At 48.1% G+C, this 22,173-nt stretch overlaps 1 protein-coding gene across 3 annotated transcripts; it reads right to left on the bottom strand.

The window, feature by feature from the left end:
- Positions 1-6,370: 6,370 nt before the first annotated feature.
- LOC140718520 (RNA-binding protein 4B-like) lies at positions 6,371-21,256 on the bottom strand. Of its 3 annotated transcripts, XR_012096728.1 has the most exons (5): positions 20,978-21,255; positions 18,587-18,893; positions 11,530-12,279; positions 7,862-7,997; positions 6,371-6,761 (listed from the first exon to the last, which is right to left on the bottom strand). XR_012096728.1 is itself a non-coding variant. In XM_073032478.1 (4 exons), exons 1-3 carry the CDS (start codon positions 21,080-21,082, stop codon positions 11,537-11,539), a joined length of 1,155 nt encoding a protein of 384 aa, XP_072888579.1. In that variant the 5' UTR covers positions 21,083-21,255; the 3' UTR covers positions 6,371-6,761; positions 11,530-11,536. The 3 variants fall into 3 exon arrangements, 2 of the variants coding, with proteins under 2 accessions (XP_072888579.1, XP_072888592.1); XM_073032478.1 differs by lacking the exon at positions 7,862-7,997; XM_073032491.1 differs by lacking the exons at positions 7,862-7,997; positions 11,530-12,279 and having other exon boundaries at positions 20,978-21,256.
- Positions 21,257-22,173: the final 917 nt, after the last annotated feature.

The raw sequence follows: 22,173 nt of genomic DNA, 5'->3' as shown, positions 1-22,173 counted from the left end.
GACTATCCAACCTATCTATGCCTCTCATAATCTTGTAGACCTCTATTAAGTACCCTCTCATTCTTCTATGCTTGAGAAAAAAGTCCCAGCTCTGCTAACCTTGCTTCATATGACTTGTTCTCCAATCCAGGCAACATCCTGGTAAATCTCCTCTGCACCCTCTCCATAGCTTCCACATCCTTCCTATAATGAGGGGACCAGAATTGAACACAATACTCTAAGTGCGGTCTCATCAGAGATTTGTAGAGTTGCAACATGACCTCTCTACTCTTGAACTCAATCCCCCGTTAATGAAGCCTAGCATCCCATAGGCCTTCTTAACTACCCTATCAACCCATGCAGCGACCATTGAGGGATGTATGGATTTGAACCCCAAGGTCTCCGTGTTCATCCACACTCTTAAGTAACTGACCATTAATCCTGAGATGTATCAATGGATCAATGGACCATTAATCCATTAACCTATGTTCCAAGCCTACACCAGTATCTGTCCTCCTTTCTTGCGTTATATCGACGACTGCATCCGCACTGCTTCCTGCACACGTGCTGAGCTTATCGACTTCATTAACTTCGCTTCCAACTTTCACCCCGCCCTCAAATTCACCTGGTCTATATCCGACACCTCCCTCCCCTTTCTAGATCTCTCTGTTTCTATCTCTGGAGACAGCCTATCCACCGACGTCTACTACAAACTTACTAACTCCCACAGCTACCTAGACTATTCCTCCTCCCACCCTGTCTCCTGCAAAAATGCTATCCCTTTCTCTCAATTCCTCTGCCTCCGCCGCATCTGCTCTCAGGATGAGGCCTTTCATTCTAGGACAAAGGAGATGTCTTCCTTTTTTAAAGAAGGGGGCTTCCCTTCGTCCACTATCAACTCTGCCCTCCATCGTGTCTCCCGTATTTCACGCACCTCTGCCCTCACCCCATCCCCCCGCCAGCCCACCAGGGATAGAGTGCCCCTGGTCCTCACCTATCACCCTACCAGCCTACAGATCCAACGTATAATCCTCTGTAACTTCCGCCACCCTTTACGGGATCCCACCACCAGCCACATCTTCCCCTCCCCCCACCCCCACTGTCGGCTTTCCGCAGGGATCGCTCCCTGTGCGACTCCCTTGTCCATTCATCCACCCCATCCCTCCCCACCGAACTCCCTCCGGGCACTCATTCCTGCAAACGGAAGAAGTGCTACACCTGCCCCCACACTTCTTCCCTCACCGCCATCCCAGGCCCCAGACAGTCCTTTCAGGTGAGGCACCACTTCACCTGCGAGTCAACTGGGGTGATATACTGTATCCAGTGCTCCCGATGTGGCCATTTATACATTGGGGAGACCCGCCGCAGACTGGGAGACCGTTTCGTCGAACACCAGCGCTCAGTCCTCCAGCAGTGGCGGGATCTCCCTGTGGCCACACACTTCAATTCCACAGACCACTCCCACTCCGATATGTCTGTCCATGGCCTCCTCTACCATCAAGATGAGGCCACACGCAGGTTGATGGAGCAATACCTTATCTCCCGCCTGGGAGCCTCCTATCTGCTGGCATGAACATTCAACTCACAGACCTCTGTTGATACCCCTGCCCCCCCTTACCCCCATCCCTATCTATTTTAGTCTGGTTCTCTTTCTCTCTCTTTTTTCCCTCCTCACTATAATCTCCCCCCAGCCCTACCTTTCTTTCTCTTTTATTCTCCACCTTCCCCCTAGCCCATTTCCCTCCAGCCTATCACTTCCCAGCTCTCTACTTCATCCCTCCCCCCACTTCTTATCCCCTCTCCACCATTCCATGTTACTTCACTCCTGATGAAGGGTTTCGGCCCGAAATGTTGTCACTACCTCCTCCCATAGATGCTGTCTGGCCTGCTGAGTTCTGCCAGCATTTTGTGTTTTTATTTGACCATTAATCCTGTACTCAGTCTTCTGGTTTGTCCTTCCAAAATGCATCACCTCACACTTGCCTGGATTGAACGCTATCTGCCATTTTTCTGCCCAACTCTGCAGCCTGTCTATATCCTCTTGTAACCTTTGACCACCTACAGCTCCATCCACAACTCCTCCAAATCTTTGTGTCATCTGCAAACTTACTCACCCATCCTTCCGCCTCTACATCCAGGTCATTTATCAAAATCACGAATAGCAGGGGTCCCAGCACGATCCCTGCGGCACTCCACTAGTCACCGACCTCCAGGCAGAATACTTTCCTTCCACAACTACCCTCTGCTTTCTTCCTTTAAGCCTATTTTTTATCCAAACAGCCAAGGTTCCACTTATCCCATGCCTCTTGACTTTCTGGATGAGTCTCTCATGAGGGACCTTGTCAAATGCTTTGCTAAAGTCCATGTACACCACATCCACTGCCCTACCCTCATCAATTTCTTTTGTTACCTCTTCAAAAAACTCTATCAGGCTCATGAGGCACGATCTTCCCTTCACAAAGCCATGTTGACTATCCATGAGTCGACTGTACTACTCCAAATACTCATAGATCCTATCCTTACGAATCCTTTCCAGTAGTTTGCAGATCACCGATGTAAGACTCACTGGTCTATAGTTCCCAGGTTTCTCCCTATTACCTTTTTTAAAAAAGGGAACTACATTTGCCATTCTCCAGTCCTCCGGCACTTCCCCTGCAGCCAAAGAGGATTCAAAGATCATAGCTAATGCTCCTGCGATCTCTCCTCTCAATTCCCACAACAACCTGGGGTGTATCATATTCGGCCCTGGGGATTTATCAATCTTATGTTTTTAAGAAGATCCAACACCACTTCTTCCTTAATCTCCACATTGTCCAGCACACAGGCCCGCTCTACCTCGACCTCATCCTGATTAAGATCCTTTTCACTTGTGAATACTGAAGCAAAGTATTTATTTAGGACCTCCCCAACCGCCTCCGCCTCCAGACACATGTTGCCCTCTTTATCCTTTAGCGGTCCCACCTTCATTCTCATCATCCTCCTATTCTTCACATATGCATAGAACGCCTTGGGGTTCTCCTTAATTCTACATGCCAAGGCCTTCTCATGCCCCCTTCGAGCTCTCCTAAGTCCTTTCTTTAGCTCCTTCCTGGCTACACTATATTTCTCTTAAGCCCCTCCTACTTTCTGCTTCTTATATCTAACATATGGTTCTTTTTCCCTTCTTGACGAGTTGCCTCACATTTCGTCAGCCACGGTTCCCTTTTCCTACCATTTTTTCCCTTGCCTCAGTGGGACAAACCTATCCTGAACCCAGCTCAAGTGGTCCCTAAACTTCTCCCACATTACTTCTGTGCTTTCCCCTTTGAACATCTGTTTCCAATTTACTCTCGCTAGCTCCTGCATCATCCCTTCCCCAGTTAAGCACTTTACCATTTACCCTAATGCTGATTTTATCCCTTTCCATAGCTATGCTGAAAGCAAAGGGAGTTGTGGTCACTCTCACCAAAATGCTCCCCCACCAAGAGGTCTGTCACTTGACCAGGTTCATTACCCAGAACTAGATCCAGTATAGCCTCTCCTCTCGTCGGCCGGTCCACATACTGTGTCAGGAATCCTTCTTGAGTACACCTGACAAATTCAGCCCCATCTGTCCCCCTTGCACTCAGGAGGTGCCAGTCAATATGAGGGAAGTTGAAATCACCCATAACTACAACCCTGCACCATTCTAAAATCTGCCTGCTTATCTGCTCCTCTGTATCCTGAGGGCTATTTGGGGGCCTATAGATTACTCCCAGCACAGTGATTGATCCCTTCCTATTTCTGACTTCCACCGAGACTGACTCTATGGACACTCCTTCTGCAGCATCCTCCCTTCCTATAGCTGTGATACTATCCCTGACCAGCAATGCCACTCCCCCCCATCCTATTCCTTTTAAAACACCTGAACCCCGGGACCTGCATCATCCAATCCTGCCCTTTGTCCAACCATGTTTCAGTAACGGCCACAACATCATAATTCCATGTACTAATCCATGCTCTAAATTCATCCTCCTTGTTCCTAATACTCCTAGCATTGAAATAGACACATTTCAACCCCTTCAACTGGCTACAATTATGTTCTGTCCCCTGCCTGTCCTTCCTCATCAACTCAGAACTCTTAGCATCATGCCCTTGTCCTTCTACCTTAATCCCTGCACTCACATTCTGATTCCCACCCCCCTGCCAAACTAGTTTAAACCCTCCCCAACAGCTCTATCAAACCTGCCCCCCAGGATATTGGTCCCCCTGGGATTCAAGTGCAACCCATCCTTTTTGTACAGGTCACACCCACCCCAAAAGAGGTCCCAATGATCCAGAAATCTGAATCCCTGTCCCCTGCTCCAATCCCTCAGCCACTCATTTATCTTCCACCTCATTCTGTTCCTATTCTCACTGTCGCGTGACACAGGCAGTAATCCCGAGATTACTACCTTTTAGGTCCTGCTTTTCAACTTCCTTCCTAACTCGCTGTAGTCTTCTTTCAGGACCTCTTCCCTTTTCCTGCCTATGTCATTGGTACCAATATGTACCACGACCTCTGGCTGTTCTCCTTCCCACCGCAGAATATCTTGGACGCGATCAGAAACATCCCGAACCCTGGCACCTGGGAGGCAAACTACCATCCCAGTTTCTTTCCTGCGTCCACAGAATCGCCTGTCTGAACCCGACTATAGAGTCCCATCACTACTGCCCTCCCCTTCCTTTCCCTACCCTTCTGAGCCATGGGGCCAGACTGTGCCAAAGGCATGGCCACTGTTGCTTCCCCCAGGTAGGCTGTTCCTCCCCCCCCCCACCAACAGTACTCAAACAGGAGTACTTATTGTCAAGGATAACAGTCACAGTGGTACTCTCTAGTACCTGACTCTTCCCCTTCCCTCTCCTGACTGTGACCCACTTGTCTGTCTCCTGTGGCCCCGGAGTAACCACTTTGCCTAAAACTCCTCTCTATCATCTCCTCACTCTCCCTGACCAGAGGAAGGTCATTGAGCTGCAGCTCCAGTTCCCTAACATGGTCCCTTAGGAGTTGCATCTCGATGCACCGGGTGCAGATGTGGCCGTCCGGGATGCTGGGAGACTCCAGGACTCCCCACATCTGACACCAACCACAGAAAACTGGCCTCACACACATACTACCTCCTATTGCAATCAACAACTGCCTCACCTCTTCCCGTGGAGCCAAAGCCCTTTCACTCTGCTGCCTCTAACTTCGCTGTCAAACTTGTCATCCAAAGAACGTCCTCCTCTCCTGACCATGACACTTCCGCCTGCCTGTTGGTAATCAAACGTTGTACAGACTGCATGCACCTGGTGGAAATTCAGGATTTTGCAGCCACTCCTCCCCCCACTGAAGACAGAATAGTACAGGCCCTTCAGCCCACAATGTTGACAACAACATCTGTGTGCCAGATTAAACTAACCCTCTCCAAGGCCTATCTAACCCTTCCCTCCCAGTATCCAAATCTCTTCAATATCTCATGAATTTGCCTCTACAACCACCTCTGGCACTTAACCCATGTTAAAATATACTCTTGCATCCTCCCTGTACTTCCCTTCAATCACTTTAAATGATGCTCTTGCACATCAGCCATTTCTGCTCTCAGGGGGAATACAATTGAGGAAAAAGTCCAGAGGACAGTAGCTGATCACCACGTGCACAGGATAATTGTCAGATAGGTGGAGTTGAGCACCACAGCAACCCTGGGCCGACTAAAGGGATGCCCCTTCTAGGAGATGGTGATGGTACTACCCTGACCTCAGAGCTGGTCTTGGGGATTGGTATATTGTCATGTGCACCAAGATAGAGAAAAGTTTTAGCTTGTATATGCCATCAGGCAGATCATGCTAAAAAAAACAAGTATATCCACGTAGCCTAAAACAATGCAGAGCAGTGTTGCAGCTGCAAAGGGAGTATAAGGCAGGTAGACAAGGGCCACGAGGTGGCAATTCAAAGTGTCACAGGAGGAGTCTGATAACACCAGGATCAAAGCTGTCATCCAGTCCAGTGCACCGGCCTTCACTCTCAAATACTCCTGCTAAATACACAATTTATGAGCCCTTGGAGGCAATGCAACTTACATACAATTTTAGTTTTTTACTTGGGAACAGTTTGCACCACACCTTCCTTCAGCTGGCATCAGGGTCTGTAGTGGGGAGGAATTGAAGGGAATAACTTCGTTGTGCAGCTCCAGAGACGCATTTTCAATCCTCATCTCTGGACGTGTCAGCGTGGAGCTTACATGTTCTGGCTGTGACCCTGTAGTTTTACCGTGCGTGATTCTGTTGCTCCAAATTGGCCCTAGTGTGTTAAGTGTGTCGTAGGTTAAGGGAAGATCAGTGTAGAGAGAGGGTTAGTATAGTCTGAAGAGCCTGTTTTTCTGCAATTCTAAATAAGACTTTACACGGAGTCTGCGACTGTTCAAATTCTCATTGTTTATTGCAGGGTACTACAAAAGGGTTACGTTCACGTTTAAAATCAAGGGTAGCTCCCCAATTAGTGACCTTAGCCATCACAGAACAGTTACCAGCAACACAAAATCAAACAAAATTTTTTTTATTTGTTTCTTTAAAAAAAGAACTTCAAAAAAAAAGCAAAACACAGTTCATTTGGGGAAAATTTAAAAAAGAAATCAACTTTTCACTGCTAGTTTAACAGAAAAGCACAATATTTTATGTATACAGATAGTATTTTCCCTGGTGTCGTCCGCGCTAAATCCCGACGGTGAGGGTAATCCGCACAAGATACGACCCGAGTTTGTGAGTAGCAGGGGGGACCGCGGTCTTGTCAACAGGTATTACCAAATCTGTAAAAGGAAGCACATCACAGACTATTCAAAGACACTCTGAACGCCACGGATGGAGAACGCACACATAGCTCGCCCAAGGCCAGCTCAAGGCAGTAACACCGCCACTTTTGGTCTGTGCCCAACATTCAAAACAAAAAAGGCAAATGAGTCCTGGTGGGGAAGAGAGGTGGGGAGGGGGTTAAGAGAAAAGGTCGAAGAATTCATGAAAGATTCTGCATCTGAGATCACCCTGATCCCCTCAGGTTATTGTGGTGGTTCATTCTGAGTAGACCACCTTAGCACTGTCGAGGAGCCACCCTGGGTTATTTATATTCAATGGTTTAGCATGGAAGTTGTGAAGGAGGTAAAGGAGGGTAGTGTATTCCATCGTGGGGCTGTCAGGATGGTGGGGGTTGAGGCTGGCAGGGTAAATCAGGTAGTGAGGTGGAAATCAGCCAGGGTTCGTGGTCCTGATTACATCGCCAGCCTGGCGGTGAGGGAATTGAAAACAACTGCAAATGATCCATGGTGTGTGAGGGGTTGTGGAGACGAATACTGGGCCTGGGTCAGCGAAAAACAGAAGGGTGGCAGCAAAACCTCCTCCAGGACTGGACAGAAAGGCGGCCATGCCCTAATTTACGCCAAGTTCCGTTCACCCATCACCACGGTACTCGCCCGCTCGGTCGTGTAAGTGCCACAGGCTCGTGTTCAGATTCCCCCCTCCCCTCCAAGCGCACCCGCTTTGTCATCTGCAACTCCCTCCAGCACTATGCCTCGCTAAGAGCTCTGCGCCTCCAGTCCCCACCTCACACTTGCCCCTCCATTCCCCCTCCCCTCCGGAATTCCTCCCCTCTGCCTCTCTCTCCTTTAAACCTACCTCTTTGACCAAGATTATTACTTTGCGTGCTTAGTCACCCAGTCGTAACATGACCCTTGGGGGAAGGGTTTGGGGTCTGACAAGTACCCCTCGAGCGCTGTGGCAAACCCTTTTAAACTACGCGAACAGGTCCTACACGTGCAACGTCTGTGGCACTGCACGCAAGTAGGGACACCCGCCTCCAGGAGCCGACAAAACACAACAGCATCCCACTGCATTCCTCCTCAGATTGCGATCGCACCTCGAGGCGCCAGGCAGTTTAATTTCTGTTACTGGTGGAGCAGGTGGCAACTTGGGTGCGTTCAGGCCCCCCGCTGTCTCCGCACTCTAAACTGCACTTCCATCTCTCGAGCCTTGGCCGCTGGTGGAAATGGCGACTGGGGAAGTGGACAAGAGCAGGAGGTTAAACAGGCAGCCGCGCCGTCAGCACGCCCTGGGTCTCCCCTGCCCTCGGCGCCTCTCATTACAAGTCGACAGGCCTGAGAATGGAAAGGGCTGGAGGTTGGGAGGGACAGGGTGGGTGAAGAGATGGGAGAGGGGGGTAGGGGAGGGGAAGGGAAGGATGGAGAGGTGTGTGTGTGCCCGCGCGAGCGTACGTCCGCGTGTGTCGAGAGATCACGCACTTGACCCGCGCCGTGCGCCGTTCCGCGCTGCCGACACTCGCCAAATGAAGGAGGAAAAATAAAAAACAGAGCGGAGGGCCAGATGAGACAGGCCCCTTTTGGAACCATGTCCCAGTCACGTGGGGAACGGGAGGGGAAAGGGGAGGGAAGGGGAAAATAGAGAAGTGAACGGTCCGAACAGAAATCAAAATAAAAAACGGAGAAGAGAAACAAGGTGCTGCGCCAGTTACCACGAAATGCAACCTGAAGCTAGTGTGATAGTTGCTACTGTCCAGAGGCTCCGCTGGAGGGAACAGGAGCTGAGATTCCAACAGGCACAAAACTGTTAAAGAGGAGGGGAGATGATACACCAATTCAGTTCATTCAACAAACCTACTGTCCCCGCGAGCTGAAAAAAGAATCACGCACGGAGAGCCGTCGGTCACACCGCCAGACACGAAAAACCTCAACGCCCAACACACGTCGCCTCGCTACCATTGGCAAATTGCACTCTCCACTAAAAAGGGTACTGGCCCTGTGATGGCCCATCGTCCACACTGCATGCTCATGGCCCCTCTCCCTGGCAGCATCACCTGACCCCAGTTGCTACACCATTTTGAGCAGATTGGAGGGGGGGGGGGGGGTTTGGGGAGTAAATACAAAAGGACACCTAAATGGCTGCTGGGAGGGGTAACCAGCCTTCAGGCTGGCAGATGGACATCGGGTGAGGGATACTACAAAAAAAGTGAGGGGGTGAGTGGGGGATGATAACAGGAGTTCCTCCACTCTCTCCCACCCCTCTCATTAACTAAAAACTGGCCCTCCCGTTAACTAGTAGAACATGGAAACATCACTGCAAACCACCACCAAAAACAGACAATGCAGCAATTGATAAGAGGCTGCTAAAACCCTTGAAACATCCATGATCTCAGCACAAATCACTCAACTGCTCAGTAAAAGGGGCAGAAAAAACCAACAGTACAGCACATCTTTAGCAACGATGGGCTGAAGCACACGGTAGCAAGAAGCACCTGTCTAACGCTCGTCCCGATTCAAGCCACTCAAGCAGAACCCGTTAATGGCCGGCCAAGGAAAAGACCCGCCTCACCACCACCCGCTCCCCAACCTCTAACCTGGTTCAGTGCGCGAGTGAGCAACCCCAGCGAAGGACTCGAACACCTGATCTGTGCCGTCGATGCTGGCAGGACATGCGTGGAGGGAACGAGGGAGAAAATGGCGAGTCGAGCACCATCCCCGAACTCTAGCTTGTGGTCTCTGCAGGAACACAGCGGAGCTGGGGTCTGACTGAAGATTACCTATGTGTCTGAAATAACTTAGGCACGGTAAGGTGTATTGGAAAGGTCACTATACTCACATGGAAGTGGGCAGGCTCAGGAGGAGGAGAGAAAACAAACGGAGGTGGGTAGGGGAGGAAAAACTGAAGACTGCACACCACGTCTAATAAAAATGACAACAACTTCCTCAGCTCAAGTTTGTACAAAGGCATGCACACAGTTTATCCTTCCTGGAATGCAAGAGGCACAACAGGTATAACTAAACCACCAGAATAGCAGACAGCACGCCATTGAGTGTTTAAACAAGCTGGTCAAAGTCAGTGGCACCCGAGCTCCTACCGCACAGAGATCTTAGATTCAGGTCCAAAGGTAAGCGTCAGCCTCACCCGGTGGGCTCCTTCTGCACGGCAACACGTGGGGAGAAGGGAGTGGTTAATTCTGCTCAGCAGCGGGAGAGGACAGTTTTAGATCAATTGCAATCGCTGCCGCCCGTCTCTGGCGCTGCCCGGACTCGGCCCTTGCCGACAGCAAGGAAGGTCAATCCGCACGCGCGCTCGCGCACACAACAGTTGCTCCCGCCTCACCTGGACTCGCTCAGCCCCCCGTGCATCAGAGCCCATCGCCTTTCGCTGCGTCAGCCAGAAAAGTAACCAAGGTCAAGCTTCAAAGTCTCAACAACGTATGGCAACATACAAAAAGAACATGTAGGGGTGGGCTTGAAAACAAAAACAAAGGGATGAGAAAGGAGGAGTTACTTCTTTAAACACAGCTTCAGGATATATGGCCTGAAAGGCGACGCAGGATCTTCGATGTGCTGAGCGATTCCAATGTTGCTCACTCCCTCATCTCTTTCTCAGTGTATAAAACTCCAAGGGTGGTTGATGAGGCTGGATTAAACCCACTGGGTCAGGGATAGAACGAGACATTATCTCACTGCAGGATGCAAACAAACTTTTGCAACTTGTTGCTAAGAGGGCTGGGATACTCAGCTTTTCAAGACTGAGGAATTTCTGAGCACTGGGGCAGGTGGATAATCTGCAGTGGCTTGAGGGGCCCATTATAACACAGTACATTACTACTGATCACAGGGACTTTGCCTGTTGACACGGACCAGTTGAGTTGAAGGATGGCCTGTGACATAGTGACCAGCTGATGAGAAACGTTCAAGTGACACACCTGGAATAGGTAACCAGCTGCAGCTTTAGAGTAAAGGGGAGGGCGAGTGACAGTTATACAACAGGAGTTTGTAGGGTCACACAAGGGGCTGGAAATGCCTGGAGCACCAGATCAACATCGGGAATGAGGGAGAGAGATCATGGATCACAGCAGGAACTCCAGCTGCCATACCTGCGGAAAGATGCAACGGGGTGGTGAGGGGTTGGTGGTCCTGTCACATTCCTGATGGCCACTACCAAATTAGCCAGAGACAGGTTGTACCTAGGCACAGCTGGAGGGAAGCTGGTGGCCTATTTTTTTTGCTACTGTTGTAATTTGCCAAGACATTAATCCCACTGAAGTGAGGACGTAGATTTATCACGGGGAGGAAATCTGGAGCAAGGACAGCCTGCTGTGAGGTGCCCTGCACGTGACATACACACAGTCACAGGAAGAGAAGTGCCATCCGACAGTGTGGGGGTGGGGAAAGAGGTTCGGATTAACTCCTGTTCTCTTCCCTCTGACCAAGGCAGGCTGAAGGGAAAGACCCATGTGAGCAGAGAGCACCCGAGGACAAGAAAGAAGGCAGCGATACTGCGGAGAACCTCAATCCTCAACTCCAATACGGCAGTTTTAATGACAGGATATTTATACGAGTAAAAAGGGATCAACTCACACTTGTGCGCACACACGCAGCCAGATGTGGAGACATGATTTCAGGAATTCCGGTGTGGGGGAAGCCATTCCTGGGTTCCCAGGTGGGGTACAACAGAGTAAACACTGGCAGATTGACTGGTTGGGGCTGGTGAGGAAAGAGGAGAGAGACCCCGGGAAGCCCCCAGCTGCCCCTCACTCACCTGCTGTTCAGTAGGCAGAGTACTGCGACTGTCTTGCGAAGACCTCACCGGTGGAGCCGGCAGAGTAGGCGGCACTGCTGGCCGCTGCACTGGAGTAGTCGAAGCCGTAAGCACTGGCGTAGTCAGCGGCAGTGTAGCTGGCGTTGGTGTAGTCGCTGGTGGTGGTCGCGTTGGCCGCTCCGTAGCCCGCAGCGGCCGCTGCAGCAGCGAAGTTGGCGCCAGTGTAGTCCTGGGCGGCGTAGCTGGCGTAGTCAGAGGCAGTGGCGGAGGCTGTGGCAGCAGCGGCGTACTCTGTGGCAGCCGTGGCGTAGTCAGTGACTGCTGAGACTACAGCACGCCGCAGCGGGCTGCGATCCCGAGCGTAGTAGGTGGGTGGCTGGGAGATGGCACTTTGGCTGTATGCCTCCAACGCCTTGGGCAAGCGCTCTCTCAGCCCGGCGCCGTAGGCCCCCAGCTGAGCCCCCCAGCGGTCGGGGTAGGGTGTCCCCACCGCTCCATACGCACCTGCCCGGTACTTCTCATAGTAGTCGACGTAACGGCTATCGAAAAACGGCTGATCGCCGTAGCGGGCGGACATGGCGAAGGGGTCGAGGTAGTCAGTGGCGAAGCCCACCGCCAGCTCTGGCCGGTCTGCCGGGCACTCCTTGGACCAATGGCCATCCTTTCCGCACCGGAAGCAGGTGTTCTTCTCACCCATTCCAGGCTGGACTCGTAGTCGGCTCTTGGACAGCTCCACGTGTATCCGCTTGCCTTGGATGGAGAGAAGAGCCCAGTCATTACACGGATCCAAGGACAAGTCCATTGCCATATGAACAAGGTACAGGTTCAAAGAAAAACTTACTTGTAGCAACATCACAAGCACAGTATTGGACACAACATTCACAAATACAAATTACACCAGAAACCACACAAAACACCCAAATCCTATTGTTGTACAAAGTGGTAATAGTGTCGTACTGCCAGTACTGGACCTCAGGAGAGAGAATTTGTAGAATGTCTAAGAGATGGCTTTTTAGAACAGCTTGTTGTTGAGCCCTCTAGGGCATATATGTCAAACTCAAGGCCCGCGGGCCAAATCCGGCCCGTGGTGGAATTATCTTTGGCCCACGAGATAATATCTAATTACTATTAAAGCTGGCCCCAGTAATCGAAGCGCCTATGGCGTATGATATGGCTAATGCTGAGTTTATTCAGGTTCCAGGTTTTCAGGGTTTTTAGTGTTTATTCAGCAGTCTTGCTCGGCAGTCTTCTTCATAAGAAACGGAATTTGTAAAGTGAAACACTTTGTAGTTATAGCAGAGACTGAGACACATGAGAGCAGGCTGAAAAAACGGAGGCACTGAAAACTGCGTTCGCACGCGTCCGACTGATCCGGCCCGCATGAAGCTGCATTTTGCTCAATCCAGCCTGTGACCTAAAATGAGTTTGACACCCCTGCTCTAGGGGATCAGCTGTGCTGGATTGGGTGTTGTGCAATGATCCAGAGGTGATAAGAGAGCTTAAGGTCAAGGAACCCTTAGTGAACAGTGATCACAATATGATCGAGTTCACTTTGAAATTTGAGCAGCTAAATCCCAATGTGTTGGTATTTCAGTGGAATAAAGGAAATTAGAATGGCATGAGAGGGGAACTGCCCAAAGTTCACTGGAAAAGGACAATAACAGGAAGGACAGCAGAACATGAAGTGTAAGACAGATATATTCCAAATAAGAAATTTTTGAATGGAAGAAGGACACTACCGTGGCTGACAAGTCAGAGCCAAAGTAAAAGCAAAAGAGAGGGTACACAAGGAAGGCAGAGCTAGTGGGAAGATAGAGGACTGGGGAGCTTTTAAAAACTTGCAGAAGGAAACTAAGGTGGTCATTAGGAAGGAAAAGATGAATTATGCAAGGAAGCTGGCAACGAATATCAAAGATACTAAAAGCTTTTTTTTAAGTATATAAGAGTTAAAGAGAGTTGAGGGTAGATATAGGACCAATAAAAAATGTCGCTGGAAATATTCCAATGAGAAACGCAGAGGTGGCAGAGGAACTGAATGCGTATTTTGCATCAGTCTGCACAGTGGAAGACATCTGCAGTATAACAGACATTCAAAAGTGTCAGGGAAGTGAAGTACGTGCAGAGAAAATTACGATTGAGAAGGTGCTCAGGAAGCTTAATGATCTGAGGGTGGATAAATCTCCTGGATGTGATGGAATGCAATCTTGAGTTCTGAAGGAAGTAGCTGGAGATTGAGGAGGCATTAATGATAATCTTTCAAGAATCGATAAGATTCTGACATTGTACCGTATGACTGGAAAATGGCAAATGTTACTCCGCTATTTAAGAAGGGCGGGAGGCAGCAGAAGGAAACTATAGACCTGTTAAACAACACACACAAAATGCTGGTTAGCCCGACATCAGAAGTTGTTGGAATCAATTGTTAGGGACGAGATTACAGAATACCTGGAGGCACATGACAAGTTAGGCCAAAGCCAGCATGGTTTCCTGAAAGGAAAATCCTGCCCGACTAATCTACTGCAATTTTTTGAGGAAATTACAAGCAGGGTAGACAAAGAAGATGCAGTAGATGTGGTGTACTTGAATTTTCAGAAGGTTGTTGACAGGGTGTCGCTCATGAGGCTGTTTAGCAAGGTAAGAGCCCATGGAATTACAGGGAATTTACTAGGGTGGATGGAGCATTGGCTGGTTGGCAGAAAACAGAGAGTGGGAATGAAAGGATCCTATTCTGGCTGGCTGCTGGTTACCAGTGGAGTTCCACAGGGGTTGGTGTTGGGACCACTGCTTTTTACGATGTATGTCAATTATTTGGACTATGGGCCATGGGGATGAATAAAGTATCTATCTATCTATCTATCTATCTAATGGATTTGTGGCTAAATTTGCCAATGAAACAGATAGGTGGAGGAGTGAGTAGAGTTGAGGAAACAAGAGAGCCTGCAGAGAGACTTAGATAGTTTAGGTGAATGGGCGCAAGAAGTGGCAAATGAAATACAATGTTGGGAAGTGTATGGTCATGCACTTTGGTGGAAGAAATAAACCGGCAGACTATTAAATTTAGATGGGGAAAAATTTCAAAGTGCAGAGATGCAAAGGGACTTGGGAGTCCTTGTGCAGGATGCCCGAAAGGTTAACCTCCAGGTTGAGTTGGTGATGCAGAAGGTGAATGCAATGTTGGCATTCAGGTTTAGAGGTACAGAATATAAGAGCAGGGTTATGATGTTATGATGTTGAGGCTCTATAAGGCACTCATAAGACCACACTTGGAGTACTGTGTGCCATTTAGGGCTCCTTATTTTAGAAAGGATATACTGACATTGGAGAAGATTTAAAGAACATTTAAGAGAATAATTCCAGGAATGAAACTGTTACCATATGTGGAACGTCAGGCAGCTCTTGGGCTGTATTCGAGTTCAGGAGAATGGGGAATGGGGGGGGAGATATCACAGAAACATTCCAAATGTTAAAAGGCCTGAACAGATTAGATATGCCAAAGTTACTTCCCATGAAAGGGGGGTCTAGGATAAGCGGGCACAACTTCAGGATTGAAGGACGTCCATTTAGAACAGAGATGTGGAGAAATTACTTTAATCAGAGGGTGGTAAACATGTGGAATTTGTTGCCACGAGCAGCTGTGGAGGCCATGTCACTGGGTGTATTTAAGGCACAGATAGATAGATTCTTGATTAGCCAGGGCATTAAAGAGTATGGGATGAAAGCAGGGGAGTGGGATGACTGGAAGAATTGGATCAACCCATGACTGAATGGCAGAGCAGACTTGATGGGCCAAATGGCCTACCTCTGCTCCTATATCTTATGATTGAAGGGAAGTAACTGTTCTGGAAACTGGTGGTGTGGGACTTCAGGCTTCTATATCTCCCGTCTGAAGGATATGCAAGGGGAAGCAGTGCCTGCAGATTATTTCCCTTAGTCACTGTGATGTGATGTTTGTAATACATGCAAAGGGGGGAGAGTACAGCGTTCCAGTAATAGGGCAGCGGAGGGCAGTTCAAAGAGCTCACAGAAATGGGGCAGATGGCCTCAAATTGCACAATATACCCGATCTAACCGTGCTGATTCTACCAGTGATTTGGCATGGGTTCACATCACACAAACCCACCTAACATCCATTCACACAGCTGCAGAATAATTCTTAATAAAGATAGAAAATCTAGATGTGAAACTACTCCCAAAATTGATCACTACATTCAGTTAACGGATAGTTTCCAAACAGCAAAGCAAAAGTCTGATACTTCTTGTTTCAAATGACATGGTTTTATACAGATGTTAACACCAGCCATGCCGTTTTACACTAACAATGGGAGTGTGTCATCTTGTGTGTGTGTGAGAGAGAGAGAGACACACACACACACACACATACAATTAGGCTTAAATGCACAATGGGGATCCCACAGTTGTGAAAGGAATGGTAAATGCACAGCTCTAAATACTCTTATAATGCTTCTGCTGGAGGTCTACACACACATACCTTCTGCTGCTAACTGACCAACAAGAGAGCAAAGGCAGGATCAATATAGATACAGACCAGGAACACGAGCACATACAAAAGATGTGGTTAGAGAAATATTGCTAAACAGTTTTGTTTTACAGTAATTAAACACAGTTATTGTACATCAGGGGCTGCACATCAGAAATAATTAAAAAGCGTGTTCACCCTTCCTACAAGAATTCAATTCAAATCACATGGTCTTTCTCTAAAACTACAGCCATCTAACAGAGTCCATTTTCCTGTGCTGCTGATTGAATGGAAAGAGTCTGGTTCCTCAAAGTGTGAGGATTAATTAAGACAAATCTAACAAAAGGGAGAAAGATCCACTGCTTATTGGCTGTCTCAGTCCCACCAGGCTTTAAAAAAACACAATAGATAATTCAGGACTTTATAAAACACACCATTTAGTTTCAAATTAAAATATGGAGATCACTATTTGCAAGCTCAAACCAGAGGGGCCCACTGTTCTCAAAAATCCCCCATTGTAACCATGGACATCACATGTTCCATATCCAGGGACACCGGGGCAAAATCCTTGATTGGTGTCCACTGTCTGGACCTGTGAACAGCTGCTAGGCCAGACCAAGGAGCAAACAGACCAGGAGATCCTCCTAGTTAGATTGCAAGTGGAGTGCTGAATGCTAACCTCCAGCTCACTTGAGAACAATTCTAAATAAAAGATGAGGAACACTGTTTTCAGCCCCAACAGGGAAATATTACTGCACAGCAAGGTGGTATTCATTCCACCAGGTCTACATAGAGGGGACTAGCAGTGATCTCACACTCCTCCTCATGCCCTGTTCTATCACCATTACCCTACAAGTTATTCAACATTCACAGCTGCCGGTTATTTAAAACAACCTTGCATTCAACATCAGCAAGACCGAAGAGCTGACTGTCTGACCCTTTCTGAAGTTCACTAAGGAGCACGAACCAATCCTGAAGGATCAGAAGTGGAGAGAGTGAGCAATTTCAAGATACTGGGTGGCAAGATCTCTGAGGATCTAACCTGGTCCCAACATATCGATGCACATTTCATTAGGATTTTGAGGAGATTTGGTTGTCGCCTAAAACACTCAAACTTCTATAGATGTATACTGCAGAAAGCATTCAGAAACTCCTACATCACTGTCTGGTATAGGGCAACTACTGCAATGGATCAAAAGAATCTACAGAAAGTTGTAAAATTAGTCAGCTCCATTTTGGAGCTTAACCTCCATAGTATCTAAGATATCTTCAAGGAGAAGACTCAAAGGTGGTGTCCATCATTAAGGACACCCATCACCAAGAACACGCCCTCTTCTCATTGCTACCATCAGGTAGGAGGTACAGAATCCTGAAGGCACACACTCAGTGATTCAGGAACAGCTTCCTCCCCGTCACCCGATTTCTAAATGGGAATTCAACCCATGAACCCCTCAATACTTCTTTATGTTTCTGCACTATTTAGTTTTGTACTGCTGCCTCAAAATTAACAAATTTCACAACATATGCTGGTGATTCTGACACTGAAGACAATTCATGCTAACAGTTTCACCCTGTATCTATAAAAGTGTGTGAAACAGCCCAGCTGCATTTCACAAGAATGGCAAACAAACTCAAAAGCTGACACCTTCACTTTAAAAAAATACGAGGGGACAGGATGGAAAATTTGAAATCAAAGTGCAACCCAACCTGGTCAGTGGGCAGATGAGAAAAGAAGGGTGAATAGATTTATGGTCTGCATTCGGACACAGTTAGCAGATTTCAGGTGATTATTTGTGGAAGACAATGTCACAGGGCAGCCAATTGAAAAGTTTAGCAGAGAGTAAGTTTAGCGAGGGTGGCGCTCAGAGATGTTACAAGTGAAAATTGGTATGAGAATAAAGCTCAGCTCTGGATTAACCACATTACCAAAGCTGCAGAGCCTGGATCAGCCTTAAAAATAGGTAGGGCACACACAGCAAAGTTTGTGACAAAACACACTGGCCAAAACCCAACACTCAAAAATTCTACTCAAGACAAGAACAGTCACAGGTTAGCACTTTCAGGAAGAGGTAGACGAAAAAATATAAAGACAGCGACGACACTGGATTTAAAAGTGAAGTGGTACATGAAGAAATAAAACAGTGGATATTGTTAAAATGGGAGGAAGGTAATGGCAGTAGGGTGCTATTCCTGGATGAGACCAAGGGAAAAGCAGGAGAGAAGTACAGGGGATAGGAGGGTTAAAACAGGGAAATAGTTGGTAAAGCTACACTGTGCTCATTATAGGTAGGAGATGGAGAGGAGATTTACCAGGATTAGATAGCATGTCTTATGTTAGGTCTTTCTAACCATTGACAGAAAATTTTCACCTCTTGTTTATCAATGAGCTCCAAAGACAATAACCTTCCAACACACTCAATCAAACCCAATGTTCAGTAAAAAACCAGGAGACTAGATGAAACCTTCAAGCTGCTAATACCATGAACCTCAGTGTAACCCCACGGCTCTGCAGCCGCTGTTAACAGCAAGCACCCCTTCCCACCCCACTGGCTCAAGCCAAGTGCCCTGCAGTAGTTGTACCTTTTAACTCTGTGCCATCCAGCCCTTTGATGGCTGCCATAGCATCTTCCCCTCTCTCCATGTGCACAAATGCGTAATCCTTGATGATGTCGCACTCCAGCACGGTTCCATACTCCTCGAACTTAGCCTGAAGCTCCTCGCTGGTACAGTTGGGGCTGACTTTGCCTACGTGGAGCTTTGTGGAGGACTTGGTCATGCTCTTGCTGGCCTCCACGTTGATGGCAACGCCATGCAGCTTGTAGTGATGCAGACCCTGAATCGCCTCCTTGGCTGCCTCCTTGTTGTCCATGTGCACAAATCCATAGTTCTGTTTGGGAACAGACACAGACCAATGAATCAGACCAGTAACAGTCTATAATCTAGTAAAAATCTGCCACGCAGGACCTTTAAAGCACAAGTTCAAGTTCAGTTTATTGTCATTCAACCATGCAAGTATACTGCCAAATGAAACAATGTTCCTCTGGACCAAGGCGCACAACACGGTGCATATAACTCACACAAAGTAATATTACCACAAATAAATTAATAATAAGATCATATACAACACAAGTTAAAAAGTATAACACACCTGGCACTTCATACATGATGAGACTGGATGGTGACAGGGAGTTCAGTGTTCTCACCGCCTGGGAAACTGTTTCCCATTCTAACAGCTCTTGTCCTAATGCAACAGAACCTCCTGCCTGATGGTGGGGATCAGAGATAGTCGGATGGATGGCAGTGATCACTGACAATGCTAAGGGCCTGCATGCACTGTGCTGCTGATAAATATCTCTAATGGTTGAAAGAGATACAATAGGATCTTTTAAGAGACTTAGTAAAATAGAGGGCACGTGGTAGGGAAATTCTAGGCACCTTGTAGAGTAGATTACATGGTCGGCACAACATTGTGGGTCGAAGGGCCTGTAATACGCTGTAGATTTCCATGATTCTATGAGAGAACCCGATGATCCTCTCAGCAGTTTTTTTTATTAGATAGTTTTTTTATTAACTATCTGAATAAAAACGATTCGGATAGTTTTAGATCTGAAACTATCTAAAGCTTCAGATAGCATGGTTGAAGTCGCCAGCCACAGTAAGAAACTATCCGGGTGTGTGGCTTGCAAATCTCTGATGGCACCGTACAGCTCAATGCCTCAGTGATCCACAAGATCTTGGGTTCAGTGGCTGTTTATTAACTCTGCTATGGACGGTCCCAAGTCCAGCTGTGAAAGAAAGGAGGTTTGGGCATGGGTCCGTAAAAACCCAAAGCAACAGAAACTCCAAAGACCTTGTCCCCGGGAGAGGAACGATCCTTGCCAAGTTGTTGGTGAACGCAGAGCCTCAGGGCCGATCAGCCCTGAACAGAGGACTTTGGCCAGCTGCTGTAGGTGACCCATGTCCCAGAAGGGGTAATGGCCTTAATTAAAGTTAGTTTTATAGGTGAATTGGCACTTTCATAAGTCACTAGTAAACTCTCACCCATACTGCTGTCATGGAACAAGTTTCCAATTCTGATTGAGCAACAAAGCACAGAGCACATGATGGCGTGTGGCGTAATGCCAAGGATGTACTGCTGAGGCTTTAAGAGGCATTGGTCAGAACACAGTTGGAGCATTGTGAACAGCTTTAGGCCCCATATCTAAGAAAGGAAGTTAAAAAGTTGGCAGAGCCAATGGTCACTACTGGAAAAACGACTCTGTTCTCCACTCCCTGGGCAAGTGGAGGACAGAAGCCATCGGACTCCAACACATCTTCCATCCACCAGGCAGTTCCAGGTTCACTGAGATTCCCAACAAGGTGATACCAGAGGAAGAGTGAACAAAATTCAGCCTGTTTGCAACCCCAGGCCTAAAGTGTGCACTCAATTAGATATTTCCATTCAAACACGACCCCCAGCCCTACACCAGGCATGTGGGGACTCCCCCACCCCACCACCCAGGGCACGCACTCTTCTCACTGCCACCCAGGAAAGAGGTACAGGCACACAGTCAACGAATCAGATTTCTGACTGGACATTGAAACCAAGTACCTCACTACTTGCTTTCCACTTTTTGCACTAGTTAATTTAACAGTTCCATTTTATACACCTTAAGAGTTTGTATAATGTATTGCAATCGCACAACAACGGATTTTCCGACATTTACCAGGAGGGGCTGAACAGATGTGTACAGCAGACCCTTCAGACCTACTCTTCCATGCCAATTAAGTTGCTTACCTAACCGGTCTGCAGAGGAAGACCCTCCACATACGCGTTCCTGGTTAAGGAGGCAATAACCAGCTAAACCAGTTAAGCAAGACTGACGATACGGGCCCTCACACAAGGCCAGTCCGCCATCATACGGCTAGCAGCCGGGTGCCACTCCGCCGGTTGCCATGGCAGCGGCGGAGGTCCCACCCCCCCGCGCTTACCTTGATGAGGTCACACTCGCTCACTTCGCCGTACTTCTCGAACAGGGCCCGGATCTCCTCGGCCGTCGTCAGCCGCGGCAGGTTCCCCACAAATATTTTCACCATTTTTCTCGTCTCTGAACCCTCCGACGGACGTTGAGGGAGGGGGAAGGGGAAGGGGAAGAGAACACACGCAGCGAGAGCTTTAAGGCAGAAACAACAGCACCTGAAGCCGGATGATGCTCACCCTCCACCCGTCTCTCTGCCGCGACGTAAAATGGCGGCTGCAAAGGGCGGGAGGTGGCGGACGAATCTTCCTTTGACTTCACTCCCATTGGTTAGAGCGCTGGAGGAGGGAGGCAGCGCCGGCGCTGATTGGTGCGTCACACGTCAATCGGCGCCGCAGCCTCTGCGCATGTCCGAAGGCGGCTCCCGCAGCTGATTGGCTCGATGGAACGTCAATCATGTCACGCAACTGAAGTCCTTTGCTTCGGGACCCATCACAGAACGAGATGGTCAATGTGTGGGATGTGAAATTCTTCATTCTGTATTTTGTCTTCATTTCTGCAGTTGTTAATTCTTAGCCATTTTAAAACAGTTTGGCATTGAAATAGAAGTTGCGGGATTTCTGTGCTGGTTGGAAAGCTGCCATCTTTTGTTCTGGCAGTGTGTAGCACGTGGCTCAAAAGATTGAACAAATGCAATTTTCACATGTTGATGATGTGTATTTAAAGTTAGACCAGTATCTGTTCAATGGGGTATAATGCAATTTCTTTCCCCCTCCTAAATCTTGCAGCATGCTAAGGAAGTTTGCAGAAGATAGGAAAACAGAAATGTAGTTTGGTGGTTTTCAAATTTTTTCAATGAAATCCCCACCTTTCACTCTCTGTTTGCATGTCCTGATGAAGGGTCTCGACCCGAACCGTCGGTGGTTTATTCCCATACGTAGATGGTGCCTAACGTGTTGAGCTTCCCCAGCCCACTGTTTGCAAGTCTTTGTCCAGGTTTGTACCATACCTGAGTATCTGCTGTGGACACAATTCTGTGGACATAATGAAAGCCAAGCTCTGCTTTGTATGTCTTCTGCAAGTTTTCAGGAATAAAGTTCTGGAAATGAGCAGAGGGAGCTGCAAACTGAGAGTACCATTACCTGTAATTTGGTGAAGACTAACTGATCTGCCAGTGTTCTTCTGTCAGGGTCCTGAGGCCACTTTGAG

This window comes from Hemitrygon akajei, chromosome 2 (assembly GCF_048418815.1).
Source record: "Hemitrygon akajei chromosome 2, sHemAka1.3, whole genome shotgun sequence".
Lineage (NCBI taxonomy): Eukaryota > Metazoa > Chordata > Chondrichthyes > Myliobatiformes > Dasyatidae > Hemitrygon > Hemitrygon akajei.
The sequence above is the reverse complement of the archived record's forward strand: the minus strand, read 5'-3'. Positions and strand labels throughout refer to the sequence as shown.